Source organism: Plectropomus leopardus, chromosome 13, assembly GCF_026936395.1.
Source record: "Plectropomus leopardus strain MGB_pleo_1.0 chromosome 13, ASM2693639v1, whole genome shotgun sequence".
NCBI classification, from domain to species: Eukaryota; Metazoa; Chordata; class Actinopteri; order Perciformes; family Serranidae; genus Plectropomus; species Plectropomus leopardus.
Window position 1 is genome coordinate 20,029,911 of NC_142188.1, and position 19,550 is coordinate 20,049,460.

The 19,550-nt window shown below is 38.7% G+C and overlaps 2 protein-coding genes across 3 annotated transcripts in view; one reads left to right on the top strand and one right to left on the bottom strand.

Annotated features, from left to right (window-relative positions):
• The window catches only part of phf3 (PHD finger protein 3), a 44,897-nt gene extending 42,362 nt beyond the window's left edge, over positions 1 to 2,535 (top strand). For both annotated transcript variants that reach the window (XM_042502127.2, XM_042502128.2), the window contains exon 16: positions 58 to 2,535. In XM_042502127.2, the coding sequence (XP_042358061.2) occupies positions 58 to 1,844 (1,787 nt within the window). In that variant the 3' untranslated portion in view covers positions 1,845 to 2,535. The remainder of the gene's footprint in view (positions 1 to 57) is intronic.
• Positions 2,536 to 2,670: 135 nt separating this feature from the next.
• eys (EGF-like photoreceptor maintenance factor) overlaps positions 2,671 to 19,550 on the bottom strand; it is a 205,464-nt gene continuing 188,584 nt past the window's right edge. Inside the window, exons 47-52 of the mRNA XM_088086235.1 lie at positions 18,041 to 18,207; positions 16,059 to 16,203; positions 13,104 to 13,278; positions 12,703 to 12,875; positions 12,432 to 12,593; positions 2,671 to 6,291 (exon numbers count right to left, since the gene is read on the bottom strand). Of these exons, the coding sequence (XP_087942361.1) occupies positions 5,099 to 6,291; positions 12,432 to 12,593; positions 12,703 to 12,875; positions 13,104 to 13,278; positions 16,059 to 16,203; positions 18,041 to 18,207 (2,015 nt within the window). The 3' untranslated portion in view covers positions 2,671 to 5,098. The remainder of the gene's footprint in view (positions 6,292 to 12,431; positions 12,594 to 12,702; positions 12,876 to 13,103; positions 13,279 to 16,058; positions 16,204 to 18,040; positions 18,208 to 19,550) is intronic.

Genomic DNA, 19,550 nt, shown 5'->3' on the forward strand with positions numbered 1-19,550 from the left:
GTAAATTACACAAGCATTTTTCATCTTTCAAATTTAATTAATGTTTTCATTTGACAGGTTTAGAAAACAACCATGCCAACCTTCTCCTTGGACTTATAATTCGTCAGAGACCTAAAAGGGATTTCCTTCCCGTGGACATGAATGAAAGTGCGAGGATTATTCCTGAAATCCCACCCATCACCATTACTACAAAAGAAACCAGAGACACAGAGGAGGATGAGAAAATTTTCCTCTCTACTTTGACTACTGCACATAAAAAAGAGAAGGACAAACCACTTAACTCTGCTGAAGACGTTGATGAGCCAGTAACAGAGCCTCTTGAAGAACCATCTGCATCAGAGGAGACCAACAATCAGGAACCCAGAAAACCACTGCGCTTCCTTCCAGGTGTGTTAGTCGGCTGGGGTGGGGAGTTGCCACCTCTGCCAGATGTTGGGGGCAAACCTGCAACAACAGCGGATGACACCCAGAAGACCCAACCAGCTCCCAAAACAGAGGCATCAACCGGAAACTCGAAAAGTCCAACAGCTGCTGCACCACGAGAGCGCTTTGTCATCAAGAAGAAAGAAACCAAACCTGTTAAAGCTGAACAGGAGCTCTCCAACCCGACGGATACATCTGCTGCGAACAACTCATCAGCAAAGGATGCTGCAGTGGTGACCCATGGTGCCCTCGTCTCTCTGAAAGATAAGCCTCCAGATGTATCGACTGAAGCGTTCCTGGCAAGCTTGTCAGCAGCTCCAAGCGAGACTGAAACTAACAGCGCCGCATCTGCAAACAAAGGCGATGCCGGCCTTTTGTCTGAAACTGAAAAAGCATCGTCTGAAGAGGATCCTTTGTCGCAGTCGAAATCCCAGGCTGCTCCAGCTCACACTAATAGCTCAAAACCTCCTTTAAGTGGAATACTGAAAAAATCTTCAGCGTATTGCAGTGCGAGTGAAGATAAAACAACAGTGCAACAAAAGGATAAAGCCAGCCAGCCAGCTCCTTCGAGTCCTAAACCCGTTCCTGTGTTGAGCAGCACTAGAAACGAGCCTGTTACACTGTTTCACCAAGGATATTTACAGCTTTCTCAGCCTAAGAAAAAAACAGAAGAAGAAAAGCAAACAACTATTCGATCATTCTCGTGTGAAGAGGAGGATGCTGGCTTGTCTCAGGCTGGTGCTACAGTAACTCAGACAGTATATCCTCCTTCAGTCCAAGAACCACAAGCAGCATGTTACACAGAATCCTCCGAGCTCGACCACAACTCGGCAATGACACCAGTTCTCCCAGTATACAACAGTGCTGCACCTATCCCATCACAGCAGCAGCAACAGCCTCAGGTACCTGGCAGCTACGACTACCCTACTGGCCCACCTCAACACTCTTTCTCCAGCCTACACACGCAGGATCAGAACCACAGCACACCGTGGGCTCAGGACAGCACCTCATACGCTTTTCCCGGACTTCAATCACAGTACGCCGAGAGCTACCCCGAACCAGCTGGCCGACCTCCGTCACTGGCCAAAGACTACAAACGCCTAGATGAGCGGTACAGCGACCCGTGGGAGAGGCCGCGAACAACGGAGGACCGAGACCAGCACGAGAGGAGGCACAGCCATCACAGGGACACGCATCACGCGAAAAAGAGCAGGCACCACGGCCGAGAGCGGGATAAAAAGCACGAACGCAGCCGCGACAGAGAAAAGAGCAGGCACCATGGACACTCAGACGACCGCTATGGTGAGAAAAGGAAAGAGAGACACCACAGCGATGATCACAGCAGCCGTCACAAGGACAGACACAGACACAGACGGGACTCTGATTATGAGAACGGGCGGAGAAGTTCTAAAGACAGTTAATCGTGGTTTTTTGTTTGTTTTTTAAAAGCCCTGCACGCAAGTGTTGGGGCTCTAAGAAAGACTGGTTGGTGAGTTAGACGGTTGAAACCACTGTAGCTATACTGGCTGATAGTGGGGTTGTTTGTTTTATACAGCGGTCTGCAGCTTATACGCCATTTCCTTCATAGAAGTTCCATTTTATGTTATTGACAGTGCAGCCAAAATGAAATATCATTTCAATGCGATTGTGAAGATCTTTCTAGATGCGTTCTCTTCAAACCAACAACTGAATATTGGAACAAATTCAAAATTTTAACTTTTTATTGTATGTATCCGGTTCATACAGAGCAGTTGTGCCGATTACAAACGATCAGTTAATGTTTTCAGTCTGGTGGTAACATACGAGTGTGGACCATTTGGTAAAAAGTTGGAATGAATGTGACACAGAAAACATTTAACTGAGGACCGTGATCTAAACAGCAGCTATGCTTTTTTTTTTTTCAACTTTTATTCTTAAATATTTTTTAAACTTACTTTTTTTGGAAAAAAGTATGTACATTTTGGCTTGTAATATACAGTAGAGATGAAGTGTGCCTTTGCACTGTGTGTTTATGTACAGTTCGTAATAAAGCTAATCCTTTTTTATTATTGATTATAAAAAAAGAACTTCTCATATTTCTTTCTAAATCCATTAAAAGTGAAATCACCTGAATACTGATTTGCAAGTTATTGTTTACAAAAACTGTTTCTGAAATTTGTTGTTTCTCATCAGAATAGCAACTTACTCTCAGGGCTTCTGTTTGTTTGAGATATTTCATCCAGCTGAGTTCTGATAAAACAATACTTCACCCCCCAAATGATCATTTGTGTATGAATTGCTCACCTTATGTTAAGGACTGTCCCGAATAACATTTTCTGGGCTCCGGAGCTTCGCTATTAATCAGAAGCAAATAATTGGAGCTTCGGTCAGCGGGGAGGGGGTTGAGACACGGTGCGCTTCACAGCAGTCAGGTAGGGTCACAGCTTCACTCGTGCAGTGAGGGAGTGACGCGCTCTCATCCCAACAGCTTTCTGTCAGGAGAGAGCATAGACAGGATATAAAGATGGACAACACGACAGTTCCCTTAAAGTGAAACATGTCATTCTCGATCCCGTTCTCGAGTTCAGGTCATAAAGGCAACCCTTCCGTGTTAGTGAACGGGACACAGGCCAAACTAAATCCTCAAAGTACACGCAAAACAAATTTTTCTCAAAGATGGTTTCCATCACTGAAAATAGTTCTCATCGCCCTGATGTTTGTTCAAGTGATCGTTTTTATGATAAATTTGGTTTAAAGGGGTTATTTAATTCAACAAAAAAGGGGATTTTCTGCTTTGATTGACAGCTGTGACAGCCAATCCGTGTGTTCGCATTCAAGGGAGCTGCTCGCGAATGGGTGGACGGGTATTTTGGCGGGAACTCCCCCAAAGTATATAATGCTACTGCGCAAACTGTGGTTCTGAATGGCATCACCAGCGCAAGATCGCAGCGCAGTATATCAGGGCACGTCATCCATCTTTATATACAGTCTGTGGGAGAGCAAGAGACAGAATATCCAAATGCCTAAATTAAGAACCAAACGCCTACCCAATTTATAAATACTTTGTTTTTCTTGCATGCCTCCAAGGTGATCAAAGAACCAAAAAAAACTGAAGAAATTCTTCATGAGTTGAGGTAAAAGTTGTCGACTTTTAACAAAACTACATCACAACATCAGTTTACAAACTCTCACACAACTCGAAAGTTTTATTCATCCAGTCCGTATGCTCAGTACTTCCCAGACGACGCTTACCGACAGAGAACTGAACTAAAAATCAGAACGTATCTATGCTCTCCTCAAAGCCAGACTCCATTGACAGAAACAGTCAAGTTAACCCTTTAAAGCACCAAAGTCACACAGTAACACAGACTGACCGAGGCAATGTTGAACCAGCAGCTCCTACGCTCTGCGAGGTAAAATCACTTTTTTTTTTTTTTTTTTTACTGTTGTCAGTGTAGTCTGGCTTAAAGGTGGCATGAATAAGTTTCACTTTTCATTCAACTCCCCGTCAGAAATTGCTTGCTATTTGGGAAGTACTGCGCATATGAAACGATAAGTGCAAATAAGATTATACTGCACACGCTGTGAGAGTTTATAAACAGATGCTTTGATATAGCTTTGCTGTTGTTAAAGGTGGCTCCCTGACATTATATTACTTCATCAAGATGTTTTTTTCCATTTTTGGATTCCTTGTTTACTGTGCAGGCATGTAAGACGAAAAGTTTTCTTCACAAATTTGATGTGACATGGGGTGAGGGATTGATGTACAAATGATTATCTGGAGGGGTTAAGTATTTCTTAAAGTGCCGCTTTGGGTCAAAGAGTTCACCTATAATCTAGTAAAATCACTGGACCGTGAAAAAGTCTGATGAAAATCGAGCTGTACAGTGTTGAAGGAACAAGTAGTAAAATTTAAAAGAGTGAAACTGTTAGGGCTGTTCGATTATGGCAAAAATCATAATCACGATCAATACTGAAATCACAATTATTTAACACAATTACTTATTGACTTTGTAAACATGTTGCATTTATTGAACATAAAAAAAGTTCTATAAACAGATTAACTTTAATTTCCAATGATGCTTTTCCCCATTTAATTTCTTAATTTAATTCCGATTGAGTTGCTTAGTTTAACATGTCCTTCACTGATGATGTGGATGTCGATAGGGTTGTCTTTTTCTCCTTTGGTTTTTTTATTTGGTCATAGGCCACTTTGTGTTTAAATTTAAGATGATTCAAAAAAATTGATGTGTTGCCATATGATGCAGAAACCATGCATGCATTTTATTCTTTTTTGCTCCACGTCAGATGCCTCGTATCCAAAGTGTTCCCACACAACAGAATTTGTCCTGCCAAATTTTTTCATCAAACACTGTTGCTCTTCTTCCATCATCTTTCTCGCACTGATACATTTACTCGCTGGCAGTATCGGCTGCAAGTGTTACCTTTAGGCTGAGGGAAGGAGGGAATGTGCAATAATTTTTTTTTCTCGATTACATTGCTTTTGTAAATATTGGGAGCCGAAATGGAAATTAGAATCAAAATTTGATTAATTGCACAACCCTAGAAACTGCCTTTTAAAATTGGAACCTACTGCCGAATGTTACACAAATTTCTTTGTGGATTGCTTGTTGGAGGGTGTTAGAAAACAACTTAGCTTAGGGAATTTTCCGCTATTTAAGATGCCATGACGCTACTATTCATTCCCCTCGTAAACATTAAAACCCTCACTATTTTTGAGCAACAGCAGCGGCTTAGTATCTTTAAACAAATAAACATTCCTGAGGCTTCCTTCAAAGCCTTTTGAAAACAGCCCAGAAGTAACAACTGATACATTTCTGTATAATTCAAACCCTCCAAAGTAAAGCCGACCACCGTAGTTTAAGGCCAAGTAGCGCTCAAATGGGTCCACATCTTCAAAGAGGACTCTCCTATTGTTTAGGAACACCTGGATAACTGTGCTGTTTAAGGACATGGAGACATTGTGCCATGTGTTGCAGCACAGCGTGAGATTTCTCAAAGTTATTGGGAGGGAAAGTCTCTCTCCGAGATTGACGGCAATTTTGAGGTGGCCGTCCTGGAGTCCAGCTGTGAGGTAGTCGTCGTCTTCGTGTTCAGCTCTTCCCATCCACATTATCAAACTGTCATTCGAGCTTGTTCGGAAGCTGAAAGAAACGCGTGTGTATTTGAGATTTCTTGTGTTGTATCTCGGGTCCTGGTATTTCACATATGAGCTCCCCACAAACTTGAGAGTGTCCGTGGCGATCTGTGTGTCGCAGTGCCTCCCGGCCCATCCTAAGGGGCATATGCAGCGATACGAGGCAACGCTGGAGGGCGCGCACGAGGAGCCCTGTTTGCACGTGTTGTTTACACAGCTCACAGACTGGTTACACACAGAGCCGGTCCATGACGGCAGGCATACGCATGTGAACGAGTCACTTCCTGTTGCCCTGCAGCTACCTCCGTTTTGGCAAACCTTGTGCCCACAGGCGGTCCCATCCCAGTCGCCAACGTTTGCTCCACTTATCGCTCCACTCTCCGTTAACTCCAGCTCTTCGCCGTTGAGTATGAGTTCTCTCAAACCACCAGTGAAACCCAGCGGCTCCCCCTCTGTTGCGTCCGTGGAGACGAAGCTCAGAGTGGATACGCCACCAACAAAGATATCTGTAGCAACATCCAGCGTGGTCATCCCTCCGGTCACGTTCTCTCTGACCTCCTTATTATCCAGACTGAGGAAGCCTTGGTGACCGACTCGGCCAGCCTTCACTGTGTGCCAGGTCCTGCCGCGTGAGTCCACTTGCCCCGCAGACTGCAGGACGTGGGTGCCATCGCCGAGATTGTATCGCAGCTGGACAAATCCAGATGCCAATGAGAGGCAGAAGAAGTCTCCTGTAGGAAGAAAATAAAGGATTTTTAAATTGTATTAAGATGTTTTTTTTTTTTTTTATCTAATAAAAATCAAATCAGCTTCTTTTTCTATGGTAGAAAATGACTCTAACATAACCAGTGTCTGTTTGACTGACCAGAGTTACAGAGACAGAAACAGCTGACAGATGTCTCAAGACTTTTAAAAAGCTACATTTGACGTTTTGTCCACTGCTAATGTTTTAAGAAATAACTGATAGGTCTTGGTGACTTTCATGGAAAGCTGTACATTTTGTATAATGAGTAAAACCCTCAATAATGAAGGCCAGATTTAGATTTAAGTCTGTAATGCAGCTGTCTTCGTTGTTAACATGATTTTGGCAGCTGGGATCACCACTCAAATATGTAACAGTTAGTGTTTCTATTCTCTGTTCTGCTTTAATTTAACCCTTTTGAAACCTGGATTGTCATAAGTTTTTTTTTGTTTTTTTTCTGGACGCATTTCACAAGCTATTTGTTTGTTTATTCACAGAGGTGATAAAAATGTAAATACAAACATAATTTAAGTAAAGTTAGACATGTGAAATGGGACACCCTGATAAGCTATTCAAAGCTTGTAAATAGGGGCCCACCCAAGCATATTGATTTTATTTTTTTCCAAAACGGGCAATGACCAAGTTGGCAAGACATGTCCCACAAATTGCAAGAAATGAGTAAAATATGACAAAAAATGTGAAAGAAAATAACCTAAAATTTAAAAGGAGGGAGGGAGTATTGGGAAAATTATCCTTGAAAATAAGGAAATAGGTCAAGGAAATAATTAAAATCATTTTTCATTTCTAATTATGTTACAGAAAAAATATAATAAATACATATATTGACTACTAATTTACTAATTTATTGCTAATTGTTAGACCATGTCTTGTTAACTTGCTTGTTGCCTTCTCGCCACGATTTTGAAAGAAATCAAACCACTTTGCTCGGGTTTCAAAGGGTTAGTGCATGACACTTTGTTTGTGTTGTGTTACATGCTCTTTATAGTTTGTACTATTTTATTTAATTTTAATGGTTCAAGTGCTGGGATTAACTTTTTTATTTTACTTATGTCTTTTTAAACTGTTTTCTTCTCTTTGTCTTGTTATATTTTTTGAATATTTGGAGGGTGTTATGAACAGGATATGTTCACAGAATCAAATTAAATTATCAGAGTAATTGTTTTGGACGATTTTACAAAAAATAAACAATGATCAGACAAAAGTCTGATAACAGAAGCTTAATTTGAGTATTTTTCTTTTTACTTGTCTCTTGAATCACTTTAATACCCTCCAGATTTCCTTCGTGACATTTAGGCTGGAAAAAAAAATGAATTGAGAAAATATTTGGGTATTACTTTTCATATTTCTGATGACAGACGGTACTATGTCTTATCAGATTTTTGGCATCATACTATAGGTTTTTTCTTGTTTTTTATGTTATGTTATGCTGGGACGTTTTCATCATATTTTTAAGGACATACTACACTATAGCGTTTTTCTAGTTTTTCTGGCGACAGGCTTTACTATGATGTTTAAATGGGTTTTTGACATTATACTATCTTAGAATGTTTTTCCTCTTTTTTTTTTTTTTTTTTTTACAATATATTGTTCTATAACATTTTTAATCCCATTTTTGACAACGTACTACACAATGACTTTTTAATCATATTTCTGACATGCAATATTATGATGAATTCATCACATTTTTAGCGACATACTACATTATGACGTTTTAATTTATACTCAGAAATTTTAATCATATTTTTGACGACATACAATACTATGATGTTTTCTCATCATATTTCTGATGACATGATATACTACGATGTTTTAATACATTTATAACAACATACTACTCTGAAATTTGTAATATTTCTGACAACAGACTATACTATGACTTTTTAAACATATATATGATGATATACTGTACTCTGACTTTTTCATCATAGTTTTGACAACATACTGTCTTATGAAGTTCTTATCCTAAATTTGATGACATACTATACTCGATGTACATTTTTGGTGACATACTATTTTATGAATTATTTTACTTTACTATTTTAAATCATATTTTTGACTACATATTACACTATTACATTTTTACCTCAGTTTTGGCAACAAACTATGTTATCGTGTTTTCATCATATTTTTGATCACATACTGTACTATGACTTTTTAATCACATTTTTGATGACATACTATAATGTGATTTTTTAATCATATTTCTGATGACATACCATACTATGACATTTTAACAAAATTTTAATGACACACTATACCAAGACATTTTTTTTTATCATATTTCATAAGAAATTCTATCCTCTATGTTTTAAGAGACTTTTGGGACATCATACTATACTATGACGTTTTCTCATATCTGTGATAACATACTATGACGTTTAATCAGTATAGTATTTTGGAAAAAAGAGAGACTATAGTATGGTGTATTTAAAAAAAATAGTATAGTCCAAAAAAGATGGCATGTTTGAACTGCCATAATACAGTAAGCCAACAAAAAAGCAATGGTATAGGATGCCAAAAAAAGCCATAGTAGAATATGTCAAAAAAAGGTGTTATATAGGTTGTATAGGTAGTCCAAAAAGGAAAAAATCATGATATAGTATTAATTCAATGTCAGTTCAATTTAATATATAACCCATTATACCATAGTGTGCCAGAAAAAAAAGAAACATAGTATAGTATGTCCAAAAGAAATTCCATAGTATACTATGCCAACAAAAAAATAAAAATTATAGCATTTTAAATAGCCATAGTTTAGCATGTGGATAAGAAGCCATAGTATAGTATGTTAAAAAGGGAATAATGATAATAATCACTGAATAGTATGCCACAGAAACTTTAAAGTATAGCATGTTTAAACCATAATATAGTATGTCAATAAAAATGCCATAGTAAAGTATGTCAAAGAAAATCCCATAGTATATTATGCCATAAAAAATCAAATTATATCATTTTAAATAGTATAATATGCAAAAAAAAATTAAATATTTGGCAGTATATTTACAGAAAAAAAGGCAATGTGTAATATTTCAATAAAAAATCATAGTATAATTTGCCATAAAAATCCAAAGTATAGTATGTTATAACAGTCATAACACCATAATACAGAATACCAAAAAAACACCTCACAATATAGCACTTTAAAACAGCTAGAGTATAGTATGTTGAAAAAAAGTAATTAAATCATAGCACAAACAAGACAAACAAAGAAAAAGGAGCATTTGGTTTTTACAGTGGTGGAATGTAACTAAGCCTAATTGAATAAGTTCTGTACTTCAGTACAAATCTGAAATATTTTACTTTTGTATCTCATTGTGTGTCACTTTCTCCTTCACTACATATAAGATAATTATTCTGATAGCTTTAGTTCCTTTCTGTCCTATGAAAACCAGATATGCTAATGTTAAATGTTTGTGATAAAATAAAAAAATCCCCTTCTTTAGCTAAATTAAATCTTTAAAAAATCTTCTCTTTAGAGATCCTTGGTTCTAACAGGACAGCCACGTTACAAACATAAAATAATCTTATTGAATCTTTGCTGTAGATTAAAGTACCCGACAGAATAAAAAGGAGTTCAAATGAGCAAAACTTTAACACGCACAGCAGGAAAATGACACATACACAATACACATTAATGCAGTAGGAATACACATCCAAAAATATCAGAGAGAATGGAAAAACATTGGCAAGGACCATTTTGCCTCACAATGATTACCGACTTTTACATTTAACAAGCTACACTGAGTACGCGGCATTTTGGTAATAACAGCCCACTTAAATAATAACTTTCACCTAGATACAATTTTCAGCACAGTGCTTTTACCTGTAGAGCAGTAGTTTCGCAGTGCAGTATTAGCCGACTTCTACTGCAGTAAGGGATCTGAATACTTCCTTCACCACTGCCTAGCTGTCTTATTACATTATGCATTAATCAAACGCCGACGCAGTTTATCTCGCTCGCTTACCTGAGAAGTACTTCACTGTAAATGTACTTTTAACCGTGCCGATCTGCATCTGCTGCACATTATCTTTGCAGTACGCGCCAACTTTTCCTCTGTGGTATCTGAATAGATCCGCCGATAATCGCGCTAAACTGCGAGTTGAGGAAGCGTTACCGAGCGAAGGCTTGCAGCCAGGGTCAAATCAAAAAACGGCGGGTGACGCCATTCACGGGGGCGTGGCTAGGGAGTGGCGAAGCGTCATTCCTGAAATCTGATTGGCCAACCCAGGTACAACCCTATTTTGATTGGCTGCGCCGTCAGTTTGAACAGTTTGAATGAATTTTCGTTTACAGGTTCAGTTTTAAACCATGGATGTTTTTTCCCTCCAAAACTTTATTTACAGGGAAGAGGTATAAAAAATAACAACAATTCATACAAAGTGCACAAAAAACAGTACAACTTTGTAACAAGCCAGGGGTTTGATGTCCATAAATTATGTTTTCAACACAAATTAAAACAAAATTAAAATTCTTCAAAATAAGAATAGTCTTTGCAGCTTTTTTGTTCTTTACAAATTGAATTGAGCTGTAGTGCTGATGAAGTTCAATAGTAAAAGGATGAAATCAGGGTTTCAAGGCAGTCCATTTTGATTTGTGGAATTTTCCAAGAGTTATGGGAAGTTGAATTATATAACTGATATTAACAGATAGCCTATTGAAATCAAAATATAACATAATATCAAAAATTTGTATATTAACACCAGTTTTTCTGTTTATGTAGTCTTTCATTCTGTCCAAAACAGCGTTAAATGTTCACCTGAAAAAAAAAATTAATCATAGTTTCATTCTAGTAACAAAAATCATAGGAATACTCTAAATTAAGTTTAAATCTTTTCAATACTTCTTTAACAGGATAGATTCTGTGCAAAATCTTGAAGGTTATTTCTTTCACTTTGTTAATAGTGAATACAATATTTATTAAATATAAGCCTTTTTTTCACTGTAAATCACCCATGATAGAAGACCAAAAGAATTTTGCTGCAGGAGGTGTAACACAGTCCAAAGCACTCCGAATAATATCAGTCACTGCACGACTTATTCTGAATATCAATATCTCCAATAAAAATGTGTTCATCTCTAATGACATTAGGCTTGCTCGTATTTATGGGCCCCATAACGCAGAAGATCTGGGTACTTTCTTACCACAGAAAGAGAGCGTTTTATGCTTCATGTGTTACTGAGCAAAGGAATGAATGGGGTCCCACTTCCACACTATATCCAGGTTTTCTTAATACATCCATGGAAGTGGAGATAAACAATGCTTCATTAAAGCAATGCTGATGCATGGGCCCGAAGCAGCACTCATACTTAATGCCACTCCTGAATAAGTCAGTGTCCCACTTGAGCCACCTCAGTAAAAAAAAGTCTGGACGTGCCATTTGGCACTCCATCAAAAGCATACAGAGTTGATGCAAAAATAAACACTCATTTTTTGGTGTTTTACTGATGAGAGTCAACTAGAACAGTCTGTTAATTTCAGAAAATTACATCACTTAACTGTAATGCAGCCTTTAAATCTAGGAAAACACAATATTCACAATATTACAATATCCGAAATCGAACACAATATTAAGTGTCACATAACAACATTTTAACATCAATATTTTGCCCAACCCTGCCTGACTACATTTATACTACTACTTTTATATTACATATTACATATATGTCTGCCAATTAAGCCAGCTTAGCTCAAGCCCTGATTTAAAATGTATCTTTGTGTCAATGTATTAAAATTCATTTAACACATTTGTCGAACGAGTGCCCAATATCATACCAATATGCTACAATGACTCTTTTCAAATGCCCCCCAGCATGAAATACTTGGTTTGAAGAATAACTGATGCAACATTTTTCCTATGACTGTAAAGAGTTATGGGGGCACTCCAAATTGCTTTTATATCATCTGCCCAACAGAGCAAATTTGTAAAGTCAAGTGTCTATCATATATTCTTTCATTGTACTTTGGAAAAAAAGAGTTATTCTACAATCTGCCCCATGGAGGCAGGACAGAGCAAATAATGATCCTGGTTCTTACACGTTAACACACTGACATTCTGTAAACATAAGATTTCATTCATTAAAACATAGCTGTAATTGAATGTCCTCACCCGCTCTGGCACTGAGGTGTTGGGCAGTGTACACGAGGATGCCATTCGGTGACACAGGCTGAAACTGCAGCTGCAAATCTGTCCTGTGTCTAATACTCATAGGTGGGAATGACATCCATGACGACAGGTTGCCGCTGAAGAATGGATCACTGATGGTCACAGCTGAAGAGGCAAAACAATATAGCAGTTAAATAATTGAATCGTGAACATTATGTCTTATTAAATATGTAAAAACGCATATGATGATACAGTTAGAGTTCAATGATGCAACCTTTCTCGCAGTAGAGACCCGCAGTCCCCAGGGGGCACTGGCAGGTATATCCATTTGGGAGAGGGATGCAGGTGGAGCCGTGGGCGCACAGAGGAGGGGGACTGTGCTCGACATCACACACAGAAACAGTTTCAGAGCAGAGTGCTCCCTTCCATCCAAATGGGCACTGGCAACTGCAGTCGGACACAGACAGACACTGTGAAAAGCTTGTAAACACTGTCCATTCCTTTCACTATACGTGCACTGTGTAACTGATCATCTACGGGTTACTGATGTCTAGTTACAATACAGATGGGAATATATGCATGACATGAAGGTGTTGGGGTGCATTCCAAAGCCTACATGTGTTATTTATGAGTGGAATCATTACAAATGACCAGAAAATGAATATTTCCACTTACTACACAGATGAGCCAGAGTCCACACACGTCCCTCCGTTTCTGCAGCGAACATGAACACAAGGGGTGACTCCACACTGACCCACGCTGCGCCCGAAGGCCGGATGTCCCGCAGGCTGTCCCAGTACTTGGAACTTTCTGTCTCTTCTTGTACGAAACTGCACATCAAAAATGCACCCTTTGAAAAGAACAAACACACAGACAGCCAAAGTGTAAGTCAGAGGGATATCTTTCATTTCCCTGATAGGGGATTATCAGAGGGAACACGCATTCTTCATTTTCCCTGTTTAAAGATTAAAGGTGCACACATGAAGATGTGGTTAGTCTGAGGTGGGTTTCCCACTGAAGTGAGGGCAATTAAAAGGAAAACACCTCTAAAAATGAATTTCTTTGATGGATGTTTATTTTATCATGTGAAACCACAGGGTCTACATACTGAAATCTGAACTTCATTATTAGATGGAATAAAAACTCTGCAGTCTCTACAGGTCATATCAAAGATGTTCGGATTTTTTAAATCTACGTCCCCCCACGCTATAATCATGCACCTCCATCATCATATTTGCTTTTTGCTTTCATAATTCAATTTTATCAAGACAATATTTGCTTTGGCCAGAGCACAGGGCCTTCTATAAATATAAGGCCTGAGCACAAGCCATGTAGTCATCTGCACATGCAGACTTCCGTCTCTCTGCTGCATTAGTCATTGGCATAAACAGAATGCAGGGGAAATGTCATGCTCATTCATGAATATTCATGGCATGATGCTGTCTTCTTGGCAGACTCAAGTGATGGTTGCGGTGCTGCAAACATAGACCGTTGGAAAGCGAAGCAGATTCATAAGAAAGATTATAAAAAATGGTTATTTTTGTTTTAGCTGCACACTCGCTGACTCCTGTAACAGAACCAAGAAACCAGGAAAGCCAAGCTTAGCATTACTACCTGTCAGAGAAATGGCTGAAATTAAACTTTACTTTGACTGTGCAGAAAACATTTCCTATTAAATTGTTTCAGAATAATATTTTCTACTAAGTAGCAATTTTTAACTTGCACTTTTTTGGCTCCACAAACCCAGTAAAGTTGCAGTTACAGTTTACATCCATCCAGTCCAACTCATATGTAGCCATGACAGCAGACAATACTTATTCTAAAACAGCTACATAGTCTAAAACATTGATGCTCCACACACATCTCCAATCCAGCAGCACAGAAGAGCTATACCATGAGCAAAGTTTCAACAACACCTGAGATTTGCGTCACCGATTCAACCAGCCAAAATGGCCGACCAAATGTCTCTCAGACTAAATAATGGCCAGAACATTAACTGTCACAGTGAAGTTGCCCTTTGACTCTTTGGATATAAAATGTCATAATTTAAGCCAATTGGATATTTGTGTAAAATTTTGTTAGAATTAACAAACATGGGGCAACCAGTGGCTCAGTGGATAGAGCAGGTGCACCACATTTAGAGACTGTCCTCGCTACAGCAGCCGCGGGTTCAAGTCCAGCCTCGGCCCTTTGCTGCATGTCATCCCCCCTCTCTCTCTCCCCCTTTCACGCTCAACCTGTCCTATGGAATAAAGGCATAAAAAGCCAAAAAAAAAAAGTACAGAAAAACAATAAACAAACATGTTTTGATAGGTCACAGTGACCTCTGACTACCAGCTTCTACTCAGTTCATCCTTGAGTCCAAGTGGATGTTTGTGCCAAATTTGAAGAAATTCTATCAAGGTGTTCTTGAGATATTGTTTTCACAAGAATGAGACACATTTGAGGTCACGGTGACCTTGGCCTTTGACCAATTTGAAGAAATTCACTCAACGCATCCTTGAGAATGGGCGGGCAGACGGAAGGACAGATAACCCGAAAACATAATGCTTCCAGTCACAGCTGGTTCAAAAGGTAATGACCCTTAAGATCTTTTGGCAAGTCTGATAAAAAATATCTGCATCAAAGCAGCAAGAAAGTTTTTTAATTGACAAACTCAACAAACAGACTTCCCGTTTCTTGTTATTTGATCAGCAGCTCAAAATTGAGTAATTTTTTTTTTTCACCCAGCAGCCACAGTACCTCCTCCACCACCTTTCCACAGGGGAGTGTGGATCTGTTGATAACTGGGAGTGAAGTGCATTATCAGTGTGTTCACTGCCAGCCATCATGATTAGGGCTCGAGGAAGGTCACACAGATCTGATTAGACGCTCATGAGTTCTCATTACATCCCGAGCAAAAAGGTTATGGTACCACCAGTGTCGCCTGACTCAGGTAGTACTCACCAGTAGAGAGGGAGTATGACAGTCTGATGCGGCATGGGCAAACTGATGCTTTACCATAGCTGATTTGATTTGGAGAGGTTTATTTGGCGAGTAGAAAAATGAATTACACAATGATAAATAGGCAAAAACACAAAATCGCTCCAGTCCTTAAATATAAAAAAGCTCTTGTTCCCCTCAAATGGATCCGCCATGACATTTTATAATAACAAGCTTCATTGCTGTAGTGCAGAGACTGCTGAATATGGTTATGATGATATTCATAGCTGTTGTCATCATTACGGTTATGGCAATTTTGCTCCGCAGCGCCGCACATTAGTGGGCACAATGGATGCTCCCCGGAATACATTCCTACATGGGGTCACCTGAGAAAAAGCATAAATGATGTTGATGATGACAAAGATGATTTGTATGACCCTCTTGTTCAAGTGACTTATCAGCGGCAGAATGAATTTGCACACAACGCAAAATTGTACAGGGGTGTGAAGTGATTAAAGGGTGCAGATACAATCAACCTCAAAGCTCTGCTCTGGCCTCATACGCAGTGCAAGCCTGTAACTCCCTTTTTCATTACACACCTTCCCCTCTGCTTACAAAGAGACAGAGATCCTGGGAGAACCTCCAAGCCCCAGTGCTCTCACTCCAGACAGCAGTGTTTGGGTTGTAATAAAGCCGTAGCAGCCTTACCCTGAAAGCCATGATGGAACCTGGATCCAAGTGGCAGTAGTTCAGGGGTGTACTCATTATATCCGCCCACAAAGAGCTGGTTCAAAACATTCAGGCCCAACAGAGGTCCCGGAGATGATGCTGTTCTGTTACGCTGTCCGTCAACCTTGAAAAAAAACCCCCCAAAAAACCCCATAAAAAAACATAGTAAAATGTCAATATTAAAGCGGCAGTCTTACAACTGTAGGCGGCAGTGTGGGAGATCAATTTATTTAAAAATCTGCCAAAGTTGATAAACAGTATGACCTCAGGTTGGTCATCCAGTTATTACACTGTGTCCACTTATTAGCCACTGTAGCTACCATGCTGTGAACAGACAGACATGTTAGTATCTCACTGTTCCTGTAGTTTTTCAGCCACACTTAGATGATGCGCACATCCTCTCCCTGACCACTGGACCAAAATGATTTCTTGGCACAAAGAAACCTGATGTGTTCCAAGAAAACAGCCACATCACTACAACACCATTTACCAGTTCACACCAACAACACTAGGCAGGGGGCCGGACAGATCTATAGTGTTTCTGTGTGTACGTACACAGTGCAATATATCAAATTCTAGGTGTATAATTCATAAGGGGATGCAGGGCACATGTCCACCTCAAAATGTAGAATTCCCCCACCTAAAAAAAACCCCATTAATGTAGCAGAGGACCTTTAGTTTGACAAAATCACAGACGTTTCCACCATAACCCCCCCCATTATTAAAATGAAACCTACACCCTTGTATAAAATAATTAACATTTGTATCATATACAGTTAGGTGACTAATTAAAAGAAAAGGTAAATAAATGGGTGGAAAAGGGGTGGATGAATGGTTTGAAGAGATGAAATGAGATTAGGGGTTATGGTTTGGAACAGTGTTTCCCAACCTTTTTGTCTTTTGACCCCTTTTTGTATTTATATCACAGTTGCTTGATGTCTGTCTACTAGGCTGTTTTAGGCAATTTGGGAAAAATATATATATCTAATTGCAATTATTTTGACTGATATTGAAATTATAATTATTTTCATTTTCTTATAAATGTATATTAAAATGATCATGGAGTGGATTTTGTGAGGATCTGTACCAAATCAAGATTTTTCCTAAGTCTATAGGATATGATTTATAGGCCAGGAACTCTCTGTAGCACCACAATTCTTCATTTAAAAAGGCATTTTGACACATATTTTGCCTGTTATTCAGATATTGGACTCGTCCATATTGGAATTTCTATAAAATTTGGATACATTTTCAGCTCTAGTCTGTGCTCCCCCATTAATCCATTGTTCATTCTGTAAATTAATTTATTAATAGATGTGCACTTTTGCACATGTTTGCACCATCTGGGTAGATGCTGAACTGTATTTTGTCGCACTGGTCCTGTGTGCAATGACAACAAAGTTTAATCTATTTAAAATTTGCAGAAAAACTAAATACATTTATTATGACATTTCTCTCAACTAGGCCTTCATCAGGCAAAGTCTTTTGCAAGTTTGACACTGTGTGGGAGTTTGTCTGCAAATTATGTCCCACTTGTTCCTCTCCTATATACCCATTAGGAATAAGATGTGCAAAATATTCTTTTTTGAGACCTGAAGACGTGATCATTCACCAATCATTTCAAAAGAAAATGGTAAGATACACATACAAAAAAATGACAAACACTAATTCTTCCACAAAATCTTGGTAATGAAAATACATACTTTGTCTTTCTTCTCCTGATAATTATCTGGTGATCCCTTAAAACTTACTTTGGGACCTTCTTGAAAGGACCTGACCCCCAGGTTGGGAACCACTGTTTTAGTGGAATGGTGTTTTAATAGAAGCTATCCTGTGGCTCTCATGTGGCCCGTCACCTTACCACTGGGTTTCATTTATACTGTCACCCACCTGTATGTATACACTATGTAGGCACATATTCAGTAATCTTTTTTGACAAAAATAACACTTCTCCACATCACCTTCAGCCATCCTGTTTTCTTAGACCTTCCAAATGTAACGGTGTGAATGCTGATCCGGTGGTTGAGTCGATCACTGACTATGGTTGCTACACCCGATCCAAGGTTGAATTTATGCAAAACTCTGCCACTTCGGAGTCCCAAAACGAGGAAGTCATCACCATCATTGCCTGGAAAACACATAAATAGTTTATCACAAGACAGTAGACATAGACTATATGGACAAAAGTATTGGGCCACCTACACATTACACTACAGGAGCTTTTATGACATCCCATTCTAAAGCCATAGGCATTAGTATAGAGTTGGTTTCCCCTTTGCAGCTATACAGCTTCCATTCTTCAGGAAAGTCATTCTGTACGATTTTGGATTTTGTCTGTGGGAACTTTTGCCCATTCATCCAGATTTTATATACCTGTGGCAATGGGACTGAATGAAACACCTGAATTCAATGATAAAGAGGTGTGGCCCAATACTTTTGTCCATATAGTGTATACAGTGTACATACATCCTCAAAAACTGCCTCAAACAGAAAAGTGTATTCTGCTTTTATTAAAAACACTCATTATTAACACTAAATGTTACATTAGCGTCTTCACGTGTCTATATGCGTTACATTAATTGACATCTTTGGATCTATATCTCTGTATATTATATACTCTTTTTATTCTTAATACTGTGAATTTTTGTACATTCCCTTGAATGTATTTTGTACATTTGTACCTAGCTTGTTTTAAACAGTTGCATTGTATATATTTTGAAGTCATATTTTTATTGTATTTTTTTCGACTCTATTTTTTTGTTTCTGCGTCTACGCACCTAAACGCCACAGCAAAGTCTTTGTATGAGAAATCCTACTCGGCAACAAATCACTTGGAATAAATGACACATTTGTTTACCTAAGATGCATTTAAGTGTTGCTTTATATTTGCCTCTTTGCTTATCTAAATCCCTGTAACTTGATCACTGCCAAACAATAATTCAAAACGCCACTCCATTAAAGCAATTTCCATGCGAATTGTTTACATTTCATCTATATTGTGCCTTTGAATTTGTATGATTTCAAACAGTGCTGCTCTCTCTCCTGACAAGTGTTTCATTATTCATATTCTCATTGTTTTGTTTTGCCTCCACCTTGATGAATTGCACTCTCAAGAGAAAACAAGTGCAGGAGATCCAAAAGATCTTGCGTGCTCTTTTATTTTTTTCCATTCTTCCTCGTTTGTTGAAATATGCCAGTGACAATGACACGGCTGTTACCTGCTACCAAATCTGACCCCGCAGAAAGTTAGACCCTAATTTAAAGTGAAGGCTGCTGACAGCATCACATTGCACCTACACCTCAAAGTCTGTTTAACGCAATTAACACTGATACTTTTGAGATGCTCGGTTCACATGTTGGTTTCTAAAGCTTGCAATGCCAACATGCTCCCTTTGAAAGTCAAGAACAATAACAGTTTAGCTGAATATCAACTAATTACTGGACTGCAGGAAGACTCATTATTAATGTCTC